Here is a 24,325-nt window from a genome sequence, read left to right as displayed (position 1 = left end):
TTACATAATAAGGCGCAGGCACATGCTGTGTTTGCCAAACTGTTAAAACAGCAGTACAAACACTGCAGAGTCTCATAAGAGTAGGAAAATCTTCTCCCTGACACACACACCTCCTCATTTGTTTTGTTTCTACCTGTCTCTGGCAGCCCTCCACAATGATCAGTTTCTGCTGTGGGGAGGTTCTGGCGAAAACAATCTCAGTGTGGTACTTCAGGATGTCGTCAAGCTGCTCTGCGGACAGATCTTTCAGGTCTCCACCATGGACTACACAGGCCTTGGCATCTCTGGGGGAAATACAAAGCCATTACGTTACTTAAACTTATTCACACAGATAGACTAAGTTGCACAATACCAAAATAATTAGAATGGTTTATTAAGGAATATTTAAAGCCTTGGGTTAGAAAACATGCTGTAGATCTGAATCAAACACATTCAGAACAAAATGGGGCCCAGAACATGACCAGGAGCTACTCCAGGTGCAGTTCAGATTTTTTTCCCCCCATCACAACTCAAACACATTTGTCCTATATCTGCACTTATGCACTCAGGGTTTCGCAGTATACCTTGGGTTAACTTCGTTGATTGGGATGTTCAGACGCGCAGCGATGTCCTCAACAGTCTCGTTGCCTTCAGAGATGATGCCCACACCCTTAGCGATAGCCTTAGCTGTGATTGGATGATCACCTGTTACCATGATGACCTAAGAGAAGGGGAAGATTGTGCTGATGAGTTTTATGAATCAAAGAGGAACAATTTTATCAAGTCTGAGCATTATACTCAAATTCCATTATATTGTCACTTACACAACCATTATGAAGTAAAGATTTAGCATTAATCACGCCACTTGGACTGCATACAACTGTACAGATTGTATATTCATATTTAAACATAACCTTTCCATGTAAGTAGGTTGACTGAAATAGCTATATGTTAATTAAAGTCATTTTCATTTTAATATGGACTTTACCTTGATTCCAGCGCTCCTGCATTTGCCCACAGCGTCGGGCACAGCAGCACGAGGAGGGTCGATCATGGACATGAGGCCAATGAAGCACAGGTTCTCAGTGGGGAAGTTCACCTCCTCAGTGTCAAAAGCAAAGCCCTCTGGGAACTGGTCATCGGGCAAGTTGAAATGGCAGAAACCTGGATGGGACACAGTTTAGGAAGCGAAAAATAGCCCAATGAAGTGATTTTCTGAGTGGTCATTTGAGTTTCTGCTCTGCTGATCAATTCAGTCATCTCAACTCAATCCCAGCAGCTGTCCATCCTTACCCAGCACTCTCTCTCCCAGACCTCCCAGTTCCAGGTAAGCGTTCTGGAAGGCGTCTTTCATCTCGTCGTCCAGAGGCTGCTCTTTGCCCTGGATCATGATAGAGGAGCAGCGGTCCAAAATTCTCTCTGGGGCTCCTTTCATCACCAGTAGGTGCTTGGACTCTTCTTCAGGTGTGCCATTTTTATGAATGGAAAGCTAGGAGCATGTAAGAAAAAATAAAAAACAGGTCAGTTTGAGCATTCAGGTTTTAATGCTGCTTAATTTTCAACTGCAACTTGTGTACAAAGAGGGAAGAGAAAGGATGATTAACTGAAAAAAATGACCAAAAACTCAAAATTGAACTTAAAGCTTTTCCAAAACGCTTATTGGGGAATGAGCAGACAGATTCTGTAAGGAGTCCATTTTTAACAATTAGCAAAAAAACATAATGTTACTAAAGGTCACACAAAGATTTATTTTTCTTATACCAAGATCATTTTTACCTTGTGGATTTAACCTGACATTTAATATTTCAGTAAGCCCATGACATTTTCAAACAATGAAAACATTTAGTGGAATTAACATTTCTGGCACCTGAAAACAACATGACAAACAACTGGTTTTCATATCCTAATGATTAAAAAACAAAAACATTAAGCTGCAAGCTAGCTACTCTTTCCATACCTGGTATTTGTTGGTAGAGTTGAATGGGATCTCAGATATTTTGGGGGATTTCTCTCTCATTTCCTGGACTGATCCGCAGCACAGCTCAATACATTTCAGCAGAGCCGACTCAGAGGCGTCACCAGCCACATCTCTCTGGAGCAAGAAGATGGAGAAGGGAGAACACATTAATCACAGGCACAAAGTTCACCGGTCATAAGCCACAATAGCCAACTTTTCAGTTGGTTTTGTGAAATATTGGTCTTTATATATAGTCGGTGAGTCTGAATAACAAATATCCTCAATAGGTTTGAATTACTCAATGGTCCATCAGTGCCCTGTTACAAAATCTGTCTAGTCCACAAACTACACACATTTTTGTGTCCACCTACAAGGCAAAAAAATAATATAAAAAAAAAAATGCTAGAGAGCTCAGTTTGGGAAGCTGGCCATAAAAGAAAAATGCTAATTATCTTCGTTTTTCCAACATAATTACTGGCCTTGATGAACGCCAACCCCATGTTTACCCTCCTCTCACTCTTGTAACAGTGACTGAGGGAAAATAATGAGCAGTGAGAGACAAAGAGTGGTAATTAGAGCCATGATGCCAGCCAGACATTTACAGGTGATGAACACACACAGATGCATGTGCAAACTCAGACACACACGTACACGTTAAAAGGTTATTAACACAGGGTGGAAACAAGAAACTGTGCTCCAAGGAAAGTCTGGGAGCCAAGAGGCATACCTACATCTGTGTGGGTTTGCCGGTGTGTGTTTTGGGGGGGTTAGGAATAAGTAATAATTATGTGGTCACAACCAGTGAGCGAACCACACTGTGGCTTTCGGGGAGCTCACTTTCGGGTGGGTGGACTCTTGTTGCAAAGAAACATTCATAGCTAAAAGCATGTGGGCCTATTTGCTTTGTGTCATCTGATGTATAATAATCAGTTAATGACCACATCAAACCTCCACACAGGTATCAAAATCAAACAAGCATGATACAATATGGCCAACTAAAGCAGGGCACAGTATACGCTGCAGAGTGATGTACTATAAACAACGGTTCAAGTTACCCATTACATACAGATGAGCACAATCATTTCTCGGTTCAATTGACACATGAAATGCAGGGGTCACATATCAACAACCCAGCCTATAACAACACACACATGCATGAGCATTGTAAATACCAACAAAAATAGTGGTGATGGTAAGAATAGCATGCATGCCGGTAGTTTTATTAGATTTAATTATTGATGAATCGCCCTCATCCATAAATCATACATCAATAGCCTAATTGTACGCATGATCCATGATTATGAAAATACAGAAAAATAGAAATGCATGGCAAAAGCAGCATATTGTCAACATTTTAGAGACCCCCCCAAAATTGTCTTATAAAGGGGAGCCACAGTGCTTTCTAGGAGGCGTGGATATTTGGTTCTGGCTGACAGTATTGGTACTGATTTTGATTCATGCAATATCTGTGTGTGCACTAAAAATGCTTTGTAATCACAACAATTCCGACAGCTACAAAGGCAGTTTACCAGCTGGTTAGCTCACCTCAGCCATTATTCAGTCTCATCTGTGACTTCTCGTAATTTTTGAATTTCACGGGGTAATGCACGTGGTGCTAAATCACAGGACAACTTGTTGCTGTGGGTTTTGACAGTCTGGTCATTTGCCGTCACCACAACTGGACCCAGGAAAGAGAGATAGCTAACCCTAGCTAAACCCCTCTTTTACAGGACAAAAACAAAGTTTGTGGGAGCTGCCAGCGACTCAGCAGGTGTAGAAATAACATCAATTGGGAGATAATGCTAATATTGGCAAGGTAGCCTAGCTTGCTGGCTTCCACTTTCTGAGAGGAATACAAACTTAACACCATGGGTCCTCCCAAATGATGAATGTTGTAAAGGGGCAGACAGCTCAAATGACTAATGGTTGATAGCCAGCGTTATGTGGGCTTGTTGAAAAGGGGCTTGTATCAATGTAAGATGACTTTAAAGGGTTATTATGTGCTTCAGTCAGTAGCGCACCATGGATGTTGACAGCATGTCTCCTAGCAATTCCGCCCATTGGAAACGCCAACACAGAGGAATGAAGCTTAGATGTTCTTTTCACAAATTTGTCCAAAAACAAACAAAAAACCTCTTTTGAAAAAATGAATAAATAAAGCACAATAGCTGCAGTATTATTATAGTTTATATTTACTTACACAAAAAGTGAGGTGAAGTAAAATTTTAGTTAGTTACTTACTTAAATATCATGTTTCAGTCTCTTGTCTCTTATCAGATTTGAACAAACACTACACTTCAACAGGTGTTGGCATTACTAGAAATTAAATGAAGCCATATCAGGAAAAAAGAACAATAGGGAAGAGGAGCACTTGTTTGGTACTGTAATTTTAAAAACGCTTGGAAAAGGGCACATTCAAATTGGAAAATGAGTCAGCAGTACAGAATTACTAAATCCTGCCCACATAATGAGCACACAAACTAAAGGCCTAGAACAACAGAAAAAGCTTTCTTGTTGTTGAACAAAGGATGAAAGATAATACAGACTTCTGTTTTTAGTTCTAAGAGCTAATTATTTTCCCAATAACATCACACAATGCATGTAAAAAACCTCTATTCTGACAGTTGTTGTCTCAGACTTAATATGTGGTATTATTTATTCAAGTAAACAGTGAAAGAGAAATGCAAGTGCAGAGGAAAGGAGGGTAAAATACCCACCTTGAGGATGGGAAGGTTACTCTGCTCTGCCAGGAAGACAGCGCGGTTGCAGAGTCCGGCGATTCTGGCCAGAGCAGCCCAAGTGGCCGAGCTCCTGTCGAAGGAGGTCCCGCTCTGGTTCTCTGTGGTGTCAGCCTCGTGGATCTGGTTGTCAAACCACATGTGGGCCACGGTCATCCTGTTCTGGGTCAGGGTGCCGGTCTTGTCGGAGCAGATGGTGGAGGTGGAGCCCAAAGTCTCGACAGCTTCCAAGTTCTTCACCAGGCAGTTCTTCTTGGCCATACGCTTAGCAGTCAGGGTCAGACACACCTAGAGATGGGATTGCCTGGATCAGTTAGTGGCTAAGGTGTTTTTGGGATCCATAATTGGACATTTAATACAAAAAAAGAAAAAAAAGAAAAAAGAGAGAGAACTCACAGTCACAGTAGCCAGGAGACCTTCAGGCACGTTGGCGACAATGATACCGATGAGGAAGATGACGGCCTCCAGCCAGGAGTATCCGAGGATGAGGGAGAGGACAAAAAAGGACACGCCAAGGAAGACGGCCACGCCAGTGATGATGTGGATGAAGTGCTCGATCTCGATGGAGATAGGGGTGCGTCCAACTTCGAGTCCAGAGGCTAGCGTGGCAATACGACCCATGACTGTACGGTCTCCAGTGCTGATCACGACACCACGGGCAGTTCCTGTGGCAAGGATGATTAGATCATTTTTGTGGTCAAGAGTCTCTGAAGTACAGATAAAATGTAGCACTGTCTCTGAATGGCTTTGATGTATGCCGTCATCATACCTTCAACACAGTTGGTGGAGAAGAAAGCAATGTTTCTGGTCTCCAGTGGGTTCTCATTGGAGAAGTCAGGAGCACGAGTCTGGGGCTCTGATTCACCGGTAAGAGAGGAGTTGTCCACCTGAGAAATTAAACATCAACTGTGATTGATGGGAAAAAAAACAAGAAAAACAATGTGGCTACATCCGCCTTAGGAAAGAAAAGAAGATGGCTGCCACAAAGTTCCTTTCTCTGGAAAGAAAACGAAATTTCTCCTCAAATGTCAATTTTATCTTTGGTTAAAACAGCTTCTGAGGGGCAGATGGCAGATTCGGGTCAAATGACACTCTTGGGGTCCATAACAGCTAAATGATGCAAAGGCAGGTAACAAGATATAAAATGAATGATGCAGAGGTTGATGGGAAAGCACTGGGCATAATTGGGTCAAGTGTTTAGTTCAGGGCCCAAAATGTGTCACAGACTTGCTTTCAGTTCCCATAATAAGACTATTGCTAGTCACATGAAAAAGCATGAGTCCATTTATTAAAATAGTGACTTCAAAGGAAATGTCTAAGAGGGCAATTTGGTGCTTCAACCTCTTCTTCAGTCACATGGCGCATTCTGATAATTAAAGGTTAGAAATATGAACAAAAAAGTGTTTGACAGTAACTAACAAGTTAGTTAGAGCTAATTGCTCACATCTAGCAGTTTGCTGAGGTTTTATGAGGGAAAGCTTTTGATTTCAAAAACAAGTTCATGCCACAAACTGCAAAAGGTTCACTGACAAATACAAATGTTTTTCAAGTGCCAACTAAAGCACAGCAGCAGACTGAAATTCAAAAAGTCAAGGTACCCATTTAATGTTTTAATGGAGAGACTTTTCAGGTTAAATTCTTTAAATATGAGTCCTAGACAGAACTAAATAACTTGTGTCGAGGTCACCCACCTTGCAGCCATGGGCGGAGATGATTCGCAGATCAGCAGGGATCCTGTCACCACCTTTCACCTCCACTAAATCACCAACCACCACCTCTTCAGCGTTGATGCTATTCTTCTCACCGTCACGGACAACCAAGGCTTGCTATGAGACAAGATGTGACGGAGACACACACTTATGTAAGACAGAGGAGAAAGAGACTGATGGCTTTCTTTTCTGTCTGTTTTAGCTGTCTTCACTTCCACATCTTGCAAGCAAAGCTCAATTTTTCTAAATTATTCAACAGGGCTAATGAGATTCAGATGTTAAGAGGACTCTATTGTTTTTGTACCGCAAAGTGGGCAAGACCTTGAATGAACATTCTACAATCAAGAGTTGACATGGTGACAATACTGATGTTTTTTCAAAGAAGTGCTGTTATTTCATGTTTTTCAGTAATTTCTTGTGATCTTAGTACATTTATGAATGTGCAAAACAGTCGATGTGGATCAAACATTGATGCAGTTACAGAAATAAAAATGTATTAGATAAAAATGTAAGATAAATAGATTAAAATGAATAAAAGGTATACAAGGTACCTGTGGGACCAGGTTCTTGAAGGAGTCCATGATCTTGGAGCTCTTGGCTTCTTGGTAGTAGGAAAAGCAACCAGTGATGATGACGACAGCAGAAAGCACGACACCCAGGTACAACTGTGAACGTCAAAAATACATTTCCACAAGAAAACATTTTAATCCAACATTTCAATTAGGAGCCGGCTTCTAACATTATCTGCTGTTTTATGCTGTCAAACGGACTAATCCTGAACCATAATCACCTCACAATGAAGAAATATTTGTTTTTTTATGACATTGGTACTAGCAAACTGTAAAATTGTTCAACATTCAACAATCAATTGTCACTTTCATAGCACCAGCAAACTTGATACACAAAATACATAATAAAACAGGTAAAATCAAATTTGTTCTTGCTTTGACCTAATAAAAACATCAACATTTTATGAAATTGTCTTAGGATGGCTTGTCATTTGTTAGGTTTTACATCAAGCTATGATTAAACCATGTATCATACAAGACATTACATGGATATTTTAAGGATCTTTTCTTACATTATCATTTGCAGGCTCATCCTCCATTGCAGCCTGGATACCATAGGCCAGGAAACAGAGGATGGCACCGGTCCACAGAAGCATGGAGAAACCGCCAAACATCTGAAGAAAAAAACGACAGGAGTGACCTTTTAAGCCAGAAATGTGAGTAAGTACCTTCTCAGTTTGTGAAAACGTGTCAATTAGTATACTGAGGCTACATTTAAACTTTAATACAGAGGCTAAAAACCTGGAAAGGCATCACTATCAACAACTGTATGAGCCACCAAAACAGATAGTGTGCAATTTACAACAAAGCTGATGTCACCTGTTTGCAGAATTTGACCCACTCTGGGGTGGTGGGAGGAGGAGTGAGGGCGTTGGGCCCATCACGTGCCAGAATCTCAGCAGCCTTTGCACTAGTCAAACCCTGATATGAGGAGAAGATACAGATTCACATTACATTGTTGATAAAATATCTGATTCCTGGCCAGATGTTCTAAAATGTGTCAAGTGATTGATAGCTGACATGTTGGATAAGTCAGACAAACAACCATGTTTAATTATAAATACAACCAGATTTTAAGCACACACTTATTGCTTACCAGCTAGCCACACATGTACACACAAACTCACTGACACATATTTAAGTCCAGAGGGGACTGTAGGTGCTACTAGTTGCCTAGCAACACAGCATCAACAGAAAAACAGTGCCATTTCCTTCATCAGTAGGTAGGAGGAAGAAAAGAGAAAGAAGACGAAGAAGAAAGGGAGAGAACTGAAGGTAAAGGAGGACAGTAAATGAGAGGAGACAACATGAGGCAAATAGGATCATATGAAATCAGGGCACAGGGGCTTCTGCAGCTAATAAATTATTCACAACTGCGTACGCATGCATGCAGCCCGCACATGCAGAGCTTGGAGACCCCAGTTTAGAGGCACTGATTAACTATTCTCCTTGATCTTTTCTGCATGACCAGGAGCACATTTGCATGAGAAGAGAGGGCTAGTTGCAGTTTGATAACCTTAGAATTATGTCATTTAAGGTATTGTTCGAACTTTTGGGAAATATATTTATTTGCTTTCTTGTGGAGAGTTAGCTGAGGAGCTGGACACCACTTTCATATCTGTATGGTAAATATGAAACTACAGCCAGCAGCCAGTTAGTTCTTGTACAGATTAAACAAACAAGATATAACATCTTAATTAGTGAGCTTTAGAAGTGCTGCTAGGCAGATTTTGTTACCTTCAAGCAAAGCCATGCAAGAAAGCGAACAAGCATATTTCCCTTTAAGGGTAGCACAAGAAATTTCATGCCATACATTTTGTCAAAATAAAAATCTGAGATGAGCATTTCCTGCTGCGTGTCTAACACCAGCTAGTTTTTACATTATTCATCGTGACACTTCCAACGCAAATTATTTGTTGGAAAGGAGATTTTGTACTCCAAAAAGCATTTCCCTTGGAGCTTGAAGAAACCTTCAGCAATATCCAACCTCCTTTTCCCTTTAAACCTTCCCCCTCCTCCTCTTTCTCGATCAACGCTCTTTGTTTAATAAACCCTGGGAGGGCTGAGCCTGTAGTAGCTGATCACACCCTCAGTGACATTTCCTTCATGATGTAAGAGATGATCACAAAGTCTTCTGTTTAATTCATTTAAGCCTCATTAATCATTCATCAAATGAATATCAACTGCCAGACTGAGGAGAAAAATGGAAATTAATGGCAAACAGCAGCCAATGTGTTGCTGATATTTGATATTTATCTGATCTTCTTTATAGATGTAGACACGTTGATAGAAATACACTTTTTTTGAAAATTACATTACGATGCCAGAGTTTGGAGACAAGGACACTGGCTGCCAAAATTGCAACTGTGTGACCTTTAAAGCTGCAGGTGAGAGACATTTCAGGTATAACCCATTCAAAAACAGACACACACATATATAGACACATAATACAGCACATTTTCCTCCTTATCTCACTTACATTGTTGAGGTCTGTTCCATATTTGCGATTGAGCTCATCAAGGGTCAGCTTGTGATCATCCTGCAAAGACACACAGAGAAAAGTAGGTGGCATTAGTCCAGTGTTATGTCTGTGTGCATGTCTCTACTGTATGGTTGTGTGTGTTCAATATGCCAAATTCCAGTGACATTTACAGCGCATTGTGTGCTGACCTTTCATTTTAAAATGACAAAGGTAGAGCTACAGCAATGACAGAGAAACACTCACAGTTTAAGGAAAAGAATGAATGGATGAGGAGCCAACAAAAGACATTGGGGAGATAAGAAGAAAGCAAGAAAGAGGAGGAGGAAGAAAGGGAAGGATAAAAGGGAAATAGGAAGAAAAGAGGAGCATGAAATTAAGTGAGGAGGGAAGAAAGGGAGGGATTTGGATAGAAAAAAGAAAGGACACAGACACAGATTAAAGGAGAAAAACCCCAACACAAATAAGCCTAATGTAAGATATTACACATACAGTGAAACCTAGAATTGAATTTTAAATAATTTAATACTCAATAAGTAAAGAATAAGCTGTAATGGATACAGAAATCAAACCGTATCTACTTTTATAGCTTCATAAATATAAAATGTAATTAAAAATTAATATTTGCAGGCCAATTTAAAGCAGAAATTCATATTTTTAGTTCTTGTATGTGGTTTTACATGAGAGAGAGGTGGCAAGAAGAGGTAAGGGATAGTTATATTAGAAGCAGGAGACAGTGGACAATTAGAGGAAGAGGTCCTGAGGCCAATGAACAGAGTGAAACACAATTGAAGCTGAGACACTCACCATATCCACTTCCTTCTTCAGTTCATCCATATCCTTCTCCTTCTTCTTCCCCTTCCCCTTCTTCTTGCCGCCCTGCTCCGAGGTCGCAGCCAGCTCATACTGCTCACGTCCTTCCTGGAAACACAATGAAGGGGAAAAAGGAGGAAAAATAAAAATGAGATACACTGTTTAGTAACCCCAATAACAACTCTGAAAAACAGATCATCTCCCAGCTCAAACCAACCTACCACTATTACGGTGCTTATTTGTGTATAATATTAGTGATGAACAATACTGCCTTCAGCAGAGATACAGCCTGGCAACTGGGACACAACATGGGCAGTGAACGTACAGTCCTTTCAACCAAGCGACCTGGAGGCTCAGAAATGTGCTTTATTTGTTGTTGTGCCAACTCTGGTCACAGGCAATGAGCTGGTTAGCATTGTTTTGACTCTAATGGGGATTAGTAAAGCACTTTTTAGGCAACACACAAGCTTTGGTAAATGTTTTGTAAAAGCTATAATGCACACTGGATATTCTAAAGTGTGATTATGGATACTTTGGTGCCCTCTAAGGTCCTGTATTATCACTATAATGATAAAATAACGTTAAACGTAACAAAAATTGCAGCTCTATTGTCTCAAAATTTTGTCTCATGGGCCCTTTGGGTGGAGCTGCACTTAGGCATTAGGAATGAATAGAGTTCTGAGAAATGGGTAATACTCTAGGAGAGTGAGCCTCAGTTAACACATCCATTTGTGTGAGTAAAGCAACCATGTACCCATAGCTCTAGATATCGACCATGACTGTATTGCAGCCTTAAACTGGCACAAATCTAATTAATTATTTAACAACTGTCATAAAGAAATAGAGAAACAGATTGGTTTGGCACAACATAGAAGCTACAATTTAATTGGCATTTTTTAGATTAGTTGTTCCCCAAAACTCTTAAACAAAACTTTGTTTACTTCACAAATTCGCATGTGTCTATGTGTGATGGCCATTTCAACCAAGGATTTAAATTGTTTTATTTGAGAACTTTTAGGGGGTAACAAAAGAGATGCATAAGTAACATGCTGACTGCTGCTGAGGTGTGTCTGATGCAATGTGAGCACGTCTGATGACGACTCAAAATGCAAACTGACTCAAGTGCAAAAAATAAAACAGAGTAAACAGACCAGTCTAAAACTGAGAAAACCGTGGCCTAAATTGGGGAGACAAACTGCCACAAACTTTAACAGACAGTCCAAGAAAAAAAAAAAAGAGAACCTCTTTACTTGTCACATCGAGTTAGATATTGAGATCAAGAGCCCTGTCGGACGAGAAGTGACAAAAGTCTTAGATCGTGGCTTTATGGACACCAGTGCCATCTGTCACTGCAAAAAGAACTCTATGGGGATCCACTTTTTCAGGATTTGCAAACTTTTGAAAGGCTTTCTATTGTGAGTGTAGCTTTTTATAAACTATTTTCCATTTGTTTTAGTTCAACTACATCAGCTGACTGTTAGACTGAAACTCTGCTTGCTATGTTTGTCTTTAGTATGTGTGTATTTTGATTGAGTATTAATCCTGAGTAATCCATGTACGAGTGAGACCCAGGATATTAACATTCTGCTCCATCAGTGAACTCTTAATCTTTCAAACCCGTGATGATCACTAACTGCAGGTGTTTACTGATCAGCAGAATATTTTGCAACCTGAATTAAAATCTATTTACCCATTGAACTAAAAAGTTGTCAAAGGATCAGTCAAGCTCAGGAGTAACACTTTGACTGTGTACAACAATAATGAAACCAAGGGGAGGAGCAAGCGTCATGTGGTTTTTGGTCGGGTGGTAGATAAGGGCTTTCTTTTTTTTTTTTGGCATGGTGAGACAGATTAGGCTGCAGGGTGAAAACAAATTTCACTTGTTTAACACCCATATTTGCAAAAAAGGGTCTCACTGTCTGAGTGAGACAAATACATAAAGCTTCATTCATTCACCAGCAGCTTTCCTAGACATAACCTCATCAATTAAGTACCTCAGCCAAACCCCAGAGTGGAACAATAAACCACACTGGAGTCATTTACTGGTAATCACACTCGGGAACATTTTGTTGATTTTAACTCTGACTGTGACACAAATTATCCTCGCTGTAGGCAGGAAAGATTTTAATTAAACAGAGAATATTTCTAAGTTTAGACCTGAATCTCACTGAAAGAAACACACAGTGATATATCCATTTGTAAAATTCGATATAGATGAAATACAAACATTTCAAGTACAGAAATATCCTTAATTTGTGTGTTTCTTCTCTCACTTGACATCCCCTATCACACCATCAGCTCTGACAGCCTCTCTACTGTCCTTTTCTCTCTGCTGTCTCCCCCACATACATCCCCTGTCATTATCAGCGGTCAGTAGCTGACAGAGCAACAAAAGGCCTGAGCAAAGATTGTGTCTTCTAGACGGCTGTAAGCCAGAGGGTGTGTGAGACAGGGTGACAGAGAGAAGTTGAGATAGGGAGAAAGAAAGAGGACCAGAGAGACCGAAGAGGAGGGGGGAAGTGAACTTTAAAAGGCCCAAAACATACAGTAATTCAGCAAAAGTGAGTGCTAAATCATGCACTGAATCATGAAACTAAAACAAAAAAAGTTCTAAAAATCACAGCAGTAAACAACAAAAAGATTGATATCCTCTCCTACCCAACACAAAATCTTTCGCCAAGTTAGTGTGCAATTACATACTGCCATCCTGCCCGCTGTCTTGCCACATGTATAATCAGGTGAGTTGCACCTGTATGAGCCTACACTTGGTTTATAGACACCCCGACCTGAACTTAATTACGCCACGTTATCCAGATGGCCAATGTAGCCACTCCTGATATAATTTTCTCAAGGATATGAACATCCTTCTTCCAGACTGCCCAGAGTCTACCAAAACCCTAAACAATGACTATTAATCACTAGATACAAACAAACCACCAATTTAAAGTTAAACCTTCTCCTGAACTAGGATTGTGTAATGTGACAAAATATATCATGAGACGATAGAAATTTGTCAACCGTTTTTGGCAGTATAGGACCATTGTGGGTTAATGTTGCAGATTCATAAGCAGGACTTTGATTTTTGCATCAATGTGGCTAAGTACATTGATTTTTTTTTTTTTTTTTTTTTTTTAGGTATTTCATTCAATGGATTCAATCGACATCGAGGAATCGACACTTCCTTTTTTAGATGATGTACAGGATGGCAATGTCAGCTGTACAGTTAACATGTTATCACACTAAATTAAGATGGTGATCATGGTAAACATTACCTGCTTAACATCAGCATGTTAGCATTGTCACTGTGTGAATTTTAGCATGTCGTCGTTAGCTCAATGCACAGCTGTGCCTATGTACAGCCTCAGCTGCTAGCATGGCTGTAGCTCATGGTACATATTTATATTGCACATGTGTTTGTGGCCTAATGGTTGTACAAGGACCACTAGCCGCGTCACTCAACAGGTGAAAAATGTGTAGGCTTCTTAGTGTGTGTGCGCTAATCACAGAGAGGGAGAGAGAGTTAAGCCTGTGTGTGTTTCAGATAGGTAACGGGAGAATGCAACACTAGAAGCTAACATTGATTAGCGGTTAAGGCTCATCTATAATTCAGCACTGTACAAGGATCAGAGGTGTTAGCATGTTAGCAGGGAGGGAGGGAGGCTGCCAAAAGACCAAGTTACTATTTATGAGCTATTTGTCTGCATGCAACACCACAGTGTGCAGCAACCATTTTGAAAACTCTTTAGAAGGCGATATATTGGACACAAAATGACCTGAGTGTGGCTCACCCACACCAGGATGACCAAATATGGACATCCTTCACACAGTCCCAGTCATGGAAATATGCTAACTAATATTGTTTTTCGACTGCACCTTTTAAAGTTTCCCAGGGAGTCACCAGAGCAGAGTGTATGATCCCAGCACATGTTGTTATTGTTGCTCGAGCCCCCTGGCCAGCTAAGCTGGGAAAACACTGCGAATGGTTCTGGATCACCGCGGTCAGATCTTAGCCTTTGGACCCCCGAGGGCCCCCAGAGGCCATCTGGCTTCAGGCAAATAATTCACAAACAGTGGTCCAGAGTCTGAAGTTAGAATGCAGACTTGTTTCCAACAGACATGACAGAAGTACTAGTGGTTTGTTTGAGCCTTATTTAAATAATAAGATATTATATCTATCTTTATGTATAGCATACAATTACAGAAGGTTGATCAGAATATAATAAATGTTATTAAATCCAGATTCGTTCAATTTGTATTCATTCATTTCTAAAACTGTGTAACATTGACAGTTCTGAACTAATTGTAGGCTGAGGCTCTATTAATAATATTATCAATTATCTTATTATTCTTATTAAGAATGGTGTCCTTGCTGTAAATTTAAGTTAGTAAGTTAGTTGCAGCCCTAGTTATAAATTCAAATTCTGAGCATTTTACACAAAGTGCAGAGCTTTCTGAAGTAAATAATCACATTAAAAGAACATCCACAAGTGTGTTATGGCATACCAACAAGTGTATTTTCTGAAAACGATTTAACAATGAATGACACATAACAGCATTTAAACAATGCTAGAGAAAACCAAAGGGTTTGCTTACTAGCTCTTTGGTTACCTGAAGAGTTTCCATAGCATCCAATAAGGCCTGTATATCTGCAGGATCCAAACACCTGATATTTCAAGTGCACCACTTCAAGTAAATAAATACAGACCGAGGAAATGCCAGGATGAAATGTTAGCCCATTGTCCCTGATGACAGACTCAGAGCGAGCTGATATTCAGACGTTTAAACTAAAACTGCCGTTTCCTGCTCTGCTAAGCTGCTCCCATGTTAGACCAGCAGTTATTTACATCTGACAAGCAACAGTCAAGCCAGAGCTGCTGCACAGTCCCCCCTGCGTCTGCTTCTGGCATTTCCTAGACCAATTGAAAAGTCAAGTTGTGTACTCAATCACAGCATTCGTTTGGCAAGTTTATGCTTACATGTGGCATTTGCAATTAGTCAACCACTTTACCGGAACAAAAACCGAGCTGGTGATGACACATCTCCATCCTCATCTACAGTATTTGGCCTTGAAGAATTCTGAACACTTTAAGTTCTGTATTTAGTATGACATATTCACACATTGTGCTAAGAATTTAGTGCAACTAAAGCCCCAACCACTACACTTGACTGGCATTTTCTTCGTTCTGTTTTTGCACTTTCATTATTCTTATTAGTACGTCGAGTACTCAACAGACCACACCTGTGGGGCCTCCAACGGAAAGTCCCATTTAACCAGATGGTATCATTCTTAACTAACAAAACCACTCACACTCTCAAATAAGCTGTAGAGAGACCTGTCTGGGATTTAGTCAGCTTACTCACGCTGTACAGAAATGAGTTCACCCACTCCAAAATACTTCCTGGTGAAATTTTGTGACTGCACTGCACTTGTCACTTTATTGACTGGTACTGAGACAAAATCTTTAAGACTGGTATGTGTTTGACCTGCACTTATGCTCAGTCCAATGGCGTCTTCTGGGATTGTATAATGTTGTGCTGTAGCTTAACCATCAAGTTTTCCTGGTCTTAATATAGTGAAGTGACAAAATGTTCTCATTTTCTCTTTTAGGCGATTGACTACCTGCTGTCTTCTTTCAGTCAGAGCTCCATACAGCGGCATAATATCACACAAGTCAGCTCCGACTATATATATAGTCTATGGCAGGGCTGTGACTATTGAGGACACATCCTCTGTGCTTTTGTGGGGAATTTGAGGGTTTTAACCTGCACAGAGTTTACAATCTATAGTTAAATTGAACTACTTTTAGGCCAACAAAATGATAAACAGTCTTCAGTACGAAGCACAATTTGTTCATGTATAGTTGATCAATTAACTGAATAAGTAATGACTAATATGCATGAAAAATCCAAATTATAATTTAAAAAAACTGACATGTTTGGGGGTTGTTTAGATTTTCTGAGGGTAGTGGTGGTGGGGTGAGTTAAGGGGACCTTAGTATTTCTAAACTCTCAGCTACAGCCCTGGTCAGTGGTATTAATATAGTGGAGACCATCCTGTTCTTCTTATACATGACAATGCAGTCTACATATTTTCTGATATTGATTTGGCAACATTACTACACAGCTCAAAGCCAAGCTGCTTACACTAATCATTATATGAGATGCCAGAGTGAGGCATTTTATGCCCAACACTGTTTTCAAGCAATTAGAGTTCACAGATATGATATCTGTCCATGCTATTTAACATTTTACAAGAAGTTCCTACAGTATATTTTCTGCAAATGCCACCAATAGTGCCACCTCTAAATGTTACCCAATGTTTTTTCCATGTTTGAGTTTTTTTTTTAATGCAGCACAGTTCTTCAGATAAAAGACAATGTTCTCCCACAGGACACAAGAAAGTAAACCCTAACCTTGAGGAGTAGTTTTCAAGGTCAACATCACCACCTCGGCAGAAATGGAGCGGGGGGAGTATATACTGATAGAAAAACAAAATAATAAAAATATATGGAGAAAAAAAGGGAAGGAAGGTGAGAAGAGAGCATGGAAAGCAGACATTAGAAGGATGCTCTAGAGCAAGAGATGACAGACGTGAAGAAGCACTGGGTGCGATGAAAAACAAACAATATAACAAACTGGTGTGGAATCTCTCACCCTCTCTCTCTCACTCACACACACACACACACACACACACACACACACTAGCCTACTGGACTCAGAACAATGGCCCTTTGTACAACTTCCATAAAATCTGCATCAAAAACACAAACAAAAGGCTCAGAAATCTTTCACGTGTTAAGATCACGGGCATGTGGGCTACTTTATCCGGCAGAGACGCTGACCAACACTTCATTGTCTTCAGCCTGTATGGAGATTTGAGGGAATTTCAAAATGGACTATGACCAAGGAACAAAATGTTACAGAAATGTAGCTTATTTCTGGGCGTTTGTTTGCAAAACACCTTTTTTTACGTTGTCGTGGAACTGTCAACCAAGTTACAGCTAAATCTGATTACAGTCTTAGTGCTGATTACTGACTGAAACACCTCCTTTAGTGACGTCAAGTTCAGTTATACCAGTTTAAGTGTTGTTTTTATTAGTGAACAAATGACAAATACTGATCCTGATTCAAATAAACAGTATAAAAGAACCTTCAAAAGGTTGCAAACTGAAGTTATATATCTTGGAAACTGAAAGTTATCTGGAGAATTGAAGAGATAAAAACAGGAAAAAGAAAAGCAAGGATTTGTGTGAGAAGGAGATTGAGAACCCTTACATTGAGACCAAATAGTTGAATGAACGAGCCTCTCCGAAAAGCAATGAACCCCCCAAAAAAACAAGAATTTCTGAGACCTCTTTCCCTCCCATACCCCGTTATTCTCGCCTGAGAGAACATCATCCTAAAGGCTCAAACAGAAGAGAGCGTTCGGTCAAGCGGTCGCATATTTTAAAGCACACTTGAATTCCTATGAACAGTCCTTCCTGGTGCCAGGATCTTTTGCCAGATACACAAGCTGCTCATTCAACTGTGCCGACACACATACACACACACAGTCCTGGGACTTTGCCCGGTTGCTACTGGTGACTATTGCCACACCTCTTGAGATATGTGAATGGACAGAGTCAAGTGTTGTAGCCCCTCCCCTCTCTCTTTCTCCCTTCTCCTTCCCATGTCCCCTCTCTCCTCTCCCTCCTTTCATTTCCTCCAACTACCCCGTTTTCTGTTTAAACAGTGAAAAGAAAGTGTGTTAATTTACACGGGGTTGTGTTTAACACTCCCTTCACGTCCTGTGCAACTTTCAGCTTTATTCAAGCAGAACAAAACTGAATGAATGAATCAATGCCTTTCCTTGTTGGAAACTTTTTGTGGGCACTTCTCTACTGCCAAGGTGACGCACACCACTGAAATGAGAAATGTCCAAACTGCCAACGTCCATAGAAGATTTACTTCTTAAAATGTATTATTCTTTTACCATAATTGTCACTTGTGTTAAGTAATGTTTAATTTATTCCTTTAAATTCAATTAACAGCGCTTTCATTAATGCACATCATGTGAATGTGGGGTCATCTAGTCACAAGTTCACTGACCCAGTCAAACTAGTGACAATACAGTGGTAATCTAGCTCTAAAATTTGCAGAAAACCAGTTAAAAATGTAAAAGAGTTTGGCATTTGCACTATAATCTCCGCTAACCTTAAATGGGTAAGCATCGTTTACAAAATCTTACAGTTGCCTCAGAGATTATATTTTTTTCCAGGGAGCTTCAGGAAACGCTATATGGTCCAGTTCTATACATCAGTCATGGAAAGCATGCTTATTTTCTCCATCGCATTTTGTTTTGGTAGCCTCACTACTGCTGAGACAAATGCATTAGAGAAAATAGTTAAGACCACATCTAAAATGACAAGCCACTCTGTTCTATCTCTCTTTTGGCACCTTTAAGGCATGTTTTGTTTTTAGTATTTTGTGTAATTTGATATGTTTTACTGATTTATTTAATGTTTTTTATCAGCATGTTGTGTTGAATGTTGTTCTGTCTGTCCTGCACTATGAGACCACCAAGTTCCTAACGTTTGTAATAAAGTTCTCAACTTAAATCCGCGGAAAAAATCTTTCAGCCTTCGTATGCAACCCCGGTCCTGTTCCATCATGTTCAATGTGGCATTCTGCTGCTGACACAGACCCGGCTTAAAATGTCATGAACAAAATGAAATGTCAACTTTCGTTGAGTACTCTGCAAAGAACTAATGCATAATGGTAATTCCGCATATATCAAGGTGAAAAATAAGGTGTAAGCAAAGATCTTAAGTCATCTTATGAGACAAAGGATCTGTTATTTTATCTTGTACTCTTCAAGATGAATTATTTAGCTTGTCTATGTGGGAAAAAAAGCTGAACAGGCAACCTGGAGCTGCTCTGGACTAGAATGAATGAACCAGTAAATCAATGGCCCTTTTTTCCCCACTTTCAGGCCTTAGCCACACCTCTGTGACATTAACTGGTCAAGACACCATAGCTACAAGTTGCATCATTTCCTCAAGAGAGGGAAAAGCTGAATGTGTCGCACATATTTCTCTCAAATATTTGTTTTCATATTGTCATAATCACGGGAACAAACTACTCAGTGATTCAGGCTACAGTACTCGACAGACCTGGATTACGACAAGTCTTTCTTTTAGCATGGAAAATGTCATATTTCCTCATGTAGGAGATGCATGGACAGAGGCAGAGGAACAGTGTGTGCTCTGAGTTTGTTATTTTTAATGCGAATGTTCCACTTTTGCTGAGCAACAGGCTTGCAGTGAAAGTTCAAAGAGCTGCCACAGAAAAACAAATCGCACAGCTCAAGCTGCTTAGCCAAACAGAGGCAAAAGACAGAGAGAGATGGCATGTGAAAGAATGAGAGAAAGAGAGGGAGAGAGCCAGAAAGGAAAGCAAAGAGGGAAAGAAAAGACAAAAGAGCAAGAGACAACAAGAGAAACAGCGAATAGATGGATTAAACGAGGTACAAACAACGAGGCAAAGGGAATTACAGACGGGGGAAAAAAGAGGGAGCCAGAGATGGAGTGAGTGTGAAAAAGGGAAAAGAAGGAGAGAGGGAGTACGTTGTGTTCTGTCACAGACAAGGGTTGGTGTGTGACAAAAGCCCCGGTTAATACAGAATAACTGCCAAGCGGAAAGAATGTTAAATCCTCAGAGAGAGAGAGAGAGAGAGAGAGAGAGAGAGAGAGAGAGAAGAAAACAGGTACAAACACAGAGAACAAGAGGGAAACAGACTGTAAAGAATGGATGTGAAGGTGTAGTCGGGGTGCCCCTTTGGCTGAGATTAAAAGTGGCCCAGCGCTGACATCCTAGGTCAGTTCACAGTGGGGAGAACAGTGTAAATCATAACCAGCAGAGTTCTCACTCAGAGATGGGAAGGTTGGTTTATGGTTGAGTGTTGCCATCTCTGGCCACTAAAGAGATAGTTACCTTCTCCTTTCTGAATTGTGTAAGTGCAGATATATCACTGGTGACGCCTGTGATAAGAGTTTACAAAAACATTCGCTTACTGGGAAAATCTATTGTAATGACAGCAAAGTGCTCCTCGTTCTTTCCTCAAAATGTCACCATTCCAAAGCGTCATATCTTAGTATCTACAGAGCTGAAGTAAAGTAACCATTCTGGGATGAAGTATGCTTTTTAAATTGCTGCCAACATTATAATTCAGCTAGTTCGGGAGAAAAAAAAATTGAAATGGTTGAGTCAGGTAAGATTATGAAATATTCAGTTGGATTCCCCCCATCTGTCTCCCGTGAGTTCGACAGCTGTCTCCCAATGTCTGCTCTGCATTGCTGCCGAGTTAACCAGTCAATAGGGTTAGGACAGGTAAAGTAGTATCACCCCTTTCCTCAGCAGTTTATATATTTTATACCTAGATTCATTTTAGCAAGAAAAGAGAAATTATCCAGTAAAATATAGACAAATTACAGCTTAAATTATCTGCTCCCCTTTCCAAATAATCCTTTATTTTAAAGCTCTGCAATGGATCATTCATCAGAGTAAATGATGGATGTTGAAATGTATCAGTTTTCGGTCCCGCCCCAGCCTTTTTTCTCCCTCCTCGCTATCATGTCTGGGAGCCAACAGTGGCAATGCGGCAACTGGTGCCTCTTGGCTCCCCCTAATATCGACCCCCCACCACCACCACCACCCCCCACCACCCCCACCTGCCTCTCTGAAGCAATCACTCGCCTCTCTCGCTCCTCTCAGCTCACTTGCTTTTTTCTGTTTATTGCACTGTGCTGCCGATGTGATGAGAAAACACGGAAAAGCATGAAAAGGGCAGGAAAAGGGTAATCTCATATTAGAAATGAGCGGGAGGTGCATGTTCAAAACACAGAGGGGAAACTGAAAAAAATAATCATCACTGCTAGACTCTTGTCATACCTGTGCTCCTTCTCACTGGCCTGATTCTTCTCCATTACAACAAAACAACTTCTCATCCACCTCTCTGTCCTCGCACCAGGAAAGCTCTGTAGTGGCGATTATCTCTTCCAAGTTTAGCTATTTGTCTGTGGCAGCACTGCATGTATTGGAGGAGAGGAGAAGAGAGGAGAGGAGAGGAGCACTCGAGGGGGAAGGAAAGGAGGGGAGACGCAGTGGGGAAGTGGAAGGAGGTTGGATGGGGGCAGGGCATGGCTTTCATCACATATGGGAAGGAAAAAAAAACAAAAAAAAAAAAAAAGACACAGCTGCAGCCAAGAGAGAGCGAGCAAAGATTTTCTGAACCGTAAATGAGCGTCATGGAGAAAGGAAGCAAGACTGAATGAACCACTCTGCTTCACATCTCCCGCCAGATCTATCTTGGTCCATCTCTCTCTCCCTTTCGCTCCTTCCATCCACCTCTCCATCCCTCGCAGGCTGAATCTATAATGAGTGTTTCTACTGCGCAGCATGGCAGGGTGTGGCGTCTACTGATATTTCATACAACACGGTTCAATTTCATCCCATGCAGTTCAAGTTTGTGGAAAATAACAGCTGTGTTGTGCCTAAAAATAATACTAAGACGCGAACAATAACAGATTGGTGTTGGTGAATCCACTAGGTAGGGTCTAAAACATTCTTCTTTTGACATAACCGCCTCTAAATGATGCCTCTCATACTCTCAGAGCAAATAATGGTACTTTATAATGAATAACAGGACAAAAAAGGGCATGTGAATGAAAGATTTTACAACACCGATCACAAAAAAAACGTCTCAAGCCGACGACCCCTGCAGAGGGAAGAAAAAGCTAGAAGATGGAGATCTTCCTACTACGCTAGAAACCTCACATTACAATGTGTTTGAACAACTTTTGGCATGTGATATGATCTATTCTAAATGCATGATCAATAACCTGTCAATGATGGATTACTGCTAGTTAGTGCAAATGTCATATTTTTATATAATATGTAAGCTTCGGGGGGAGCTCAAAAATCACCTTTTTATATGCTTTCTCACAATTTATTCCTGCAGTAGCACCACTTTAATGCCGTTTGATACAATGCATTGTTCAAAGTGTGTCAGCCCAAAAAGCTGCCACACTCCAAGCTATTCTCCCTAAAAAAGGTGTGTAGATCGGACTTCAGATAAGTTTAAGATAATTGGTCACAGAGCTCAAAATCTCCCAGCAGAGGAAAACGTGGGTTGGACTTTTAACATATCCCTCCCACTGCCAAGCCATTATACCCAGAATACACAGCTGCTCTAAAAAGTGCTACACTAAAACAGCAAAATGTTTCAAAACACCAAAGACTTCCTCCTGAAGGCAGAGCACCAGTGATGGGAAAGCTACTTCATACATGTGTCAGCAGTTCAGAAAATTCACACGTAGAAGAAGTATATTTGGCACTATTTTTCAACTCAAATTGGATTAAAATAGCCCTCAAGACCGTGAAATAACCCCCCGCAGCCATTTACACCGTTTTCTCAGTTGAAACGGTTTTATTCCCACAGCTGCAACGTCGCAGCTAATATTGTTAGCTAGTAAAACTTTGACAGTCCACGCGTTTGAGAACATCCCGTTATGTAACCGGACACCGAGCCGTTTGAAGGCACTGAGAGGCATCTTGTGAGCGATGGAAACTTATTTCTAAGGAGTTATTTCCCCTGCCAGCTTAAATAAATTCAAAGGGGTCTTGTGCTTCTGGGGGCTGAAAACACGGAAGTCCTCAAAAGTACTTTGAAGCAGCAGGCATTTTGAGAGAAAAAGGAGGCTTGTTGCTTATCTTATAACAGTGATCCTCCACCTCCCCCCGTGACAACATCAACATCGGTTAAGTAAACCACTTGTCTGGATGGTGAAGTTTTAAACCCATCTTTTTTCCACCACACATATCTCAATATGAAAAACATTAGCATCTACGAAGTCAAACACAGAACATTTATACTCACTCCTCTTCCCATGGTTGCTAAGATGTGGACGTAGTTCTTCCCAGTTCAAGTATTGAGAAACAAAAACCCACCTTAAAAATTATGTACAATAAAAAAAATATATTAGAACAAAGTAAAACTCCTGAATGGGTGCGTTATTTTTTTTAATGTTTTTAAAAGTTTTTTTTTTTTCTTCAGCACGTGTCACTCCTCCAGAACGCACATCCGAGCTCGCGAGCCGCCGCGGCAGACCCTCCAATACTTATAGACGGCGTTCCTTCCATTGTGACGTCGACGCCGTTTGCCATGGTAACCCCACGGATGGAGGCGGGGCGTCCTCCATTACTGGGCTTTATTTTTTTCAGCTTGCCATGCAACACACACACACACACAGAGCACACATCATTCACCATGGATGGCCACGGATAGGAATCAAATACAAATAACAGAGCTAAATTATCAATAACTATTATAATATTACAGGAAAATACAATGATAACTGGGAAAAACAAAACAGAATGATGCAGAAGTTTGAGAGAAATAATACACAATTTTCCCACAATACACGCGCTACATGCACACTATCACATACAAAACATCTAATTGTACTGCATGACATGAAATCAGCCTGCCAGCACCTCTAAAACTCCCTAATTAACATGTTATATCTTGTTTAAACAAAAACAGAAATGTAAAAATAACATTTTGCTGACAAATCAGTCTGGTTGCCTGGCAACTGCTCCCAGCCAAGAAATAGTTGGGCACATAACCCCCTCTAAAAAAGCAAATAGTCTTTTTCAAACTTGTACAGTTTAAACAGAATACAACATGTTATAATAGTGAGCTTTAGAAGTGCTGATAGGTGGATTTTGTTACGTTCTGACAGAGCCAGGCCAGCTGCATCCCCGTTTCCAGTCCTTGTGCTAAGCTAACCGGCCGCTGGCTGGCTGTATATTTACCAGACAAATATGAGCGTGGTATCGTTCTTCTCACCTAACTCTCAGCAAGAAAGCAAATAAGCAAATTTCCCAAAATGTGGAAGTATTGCTTTAATTTCAACTGGATTGCTCTACTGTGAAGAGGCCCACGCCTATCGTACCCTGTCACACACAGGCACACACTTCATCTACACCTCACCTGGCTTGACAGCTGTGTTCGCAGACACCTTCTTTCCCCTGCTGCAAAA

The 24,325-nt window shown here is 40.6% G+C and overlaps 1 protein-coding gene across 3 annotated transcripts in view; it reads right to left on the bottom strand.

The window, feature by feature from the left end:
- LOC122872435 (sodium/potassium-transporting ATPase subunit alpha-1) overlaps positions 1 to 23,416 on the bottom strand; it is a 28,650-nt gene extending 5,234 nt beyond the window's left edge. Inside the window, exons 1-15 of one of the 3 annotated variants that reach the window (XM_044188659.1) lie at positions 23,161 to 23,416; positions 10,239 to 10,352; positions 9,432 to 9,491; positions 7,772 to 7,873; positions 7,465 to 7,566; positions 6,935 to 7,048; positions 6,366 to 6,500; positions 5,444 to 5,561; positions 5,071 to 5,339; positions 4,654 to 4,962; positions 1,937 to 2,071; positions 1,273 to 1,468; positions 968 to 1,143; positions 564 to 700; positions 134 to 284 (exon numbers count right to left, since the gene is read on the bottom strand). In XM_044188659.1, coding sequence (XP_044044594.1) covers positions 134 to 284; positions 564 to 700; positions 968 to 1,143; positions 1,273 to 1,468; positions 1,937 to 2,071; positions 4,654 to 4,962; positions 5,071 to 5,339; positions 5,444 to 5,561; positions 6,366 to 6,500; positions 6,935 to 7,048; positions 7,465 to 7,566; positions 7,772 to 7,873; positions 9,432 to 9,491; positions 10,239 to 10,352; positions 23,161 to 23,172 — 2,130 coding nt within the window. In that variant the 5' untranslated portion in view covers positions 23,173 to 23,416. Of the gene's footprint in view, positions 1 to 133; positions 285 to 563; positions 701 to 967; positions 1,144 to 1,272; positions 1,469 to 1,936; positions 2,072 to 4,653; positions 4,963 to 5,070; positions 5,340 to 5,443; positions 5,562 to 6,365; positions 6,501 to 6,934; positions 7,049 to 7,464; positions 7,567 to 7,771; positions 7,874 to 9,431; positions 9,492 to 10,238; positions 10,353 to 14,852; positions 15,002 to 23,160 lie in introns of those variants that run through there. The other 2 variants (XM_044188658.1, XM_044188660.1) reach the window with 2 other exon arrangements.
- Between the last annotated feature and the right edge of the window lie 909 nt (positions 23,417 to 24,325).

Source organism: Siniperca chuatsi, linkage group LG24, assembly GCF_020085105.1.
Source record: "Siniperca chuatsi isolate FFG_IHB_CAS linkage group LG24, ASM2008510v1, whole genome shotgun sequence".
Taxonomy (NCBI): domain Eukaryota; kingdom Metazoa; phylum Chordata; class Actinopteri; order Centrarchiformes; family Sinipercidae; genus Siniperca; species Siniperca chuatsi.
This window is presented reverse-complemented; position numbering and strand designations above follow the sequence as displayed.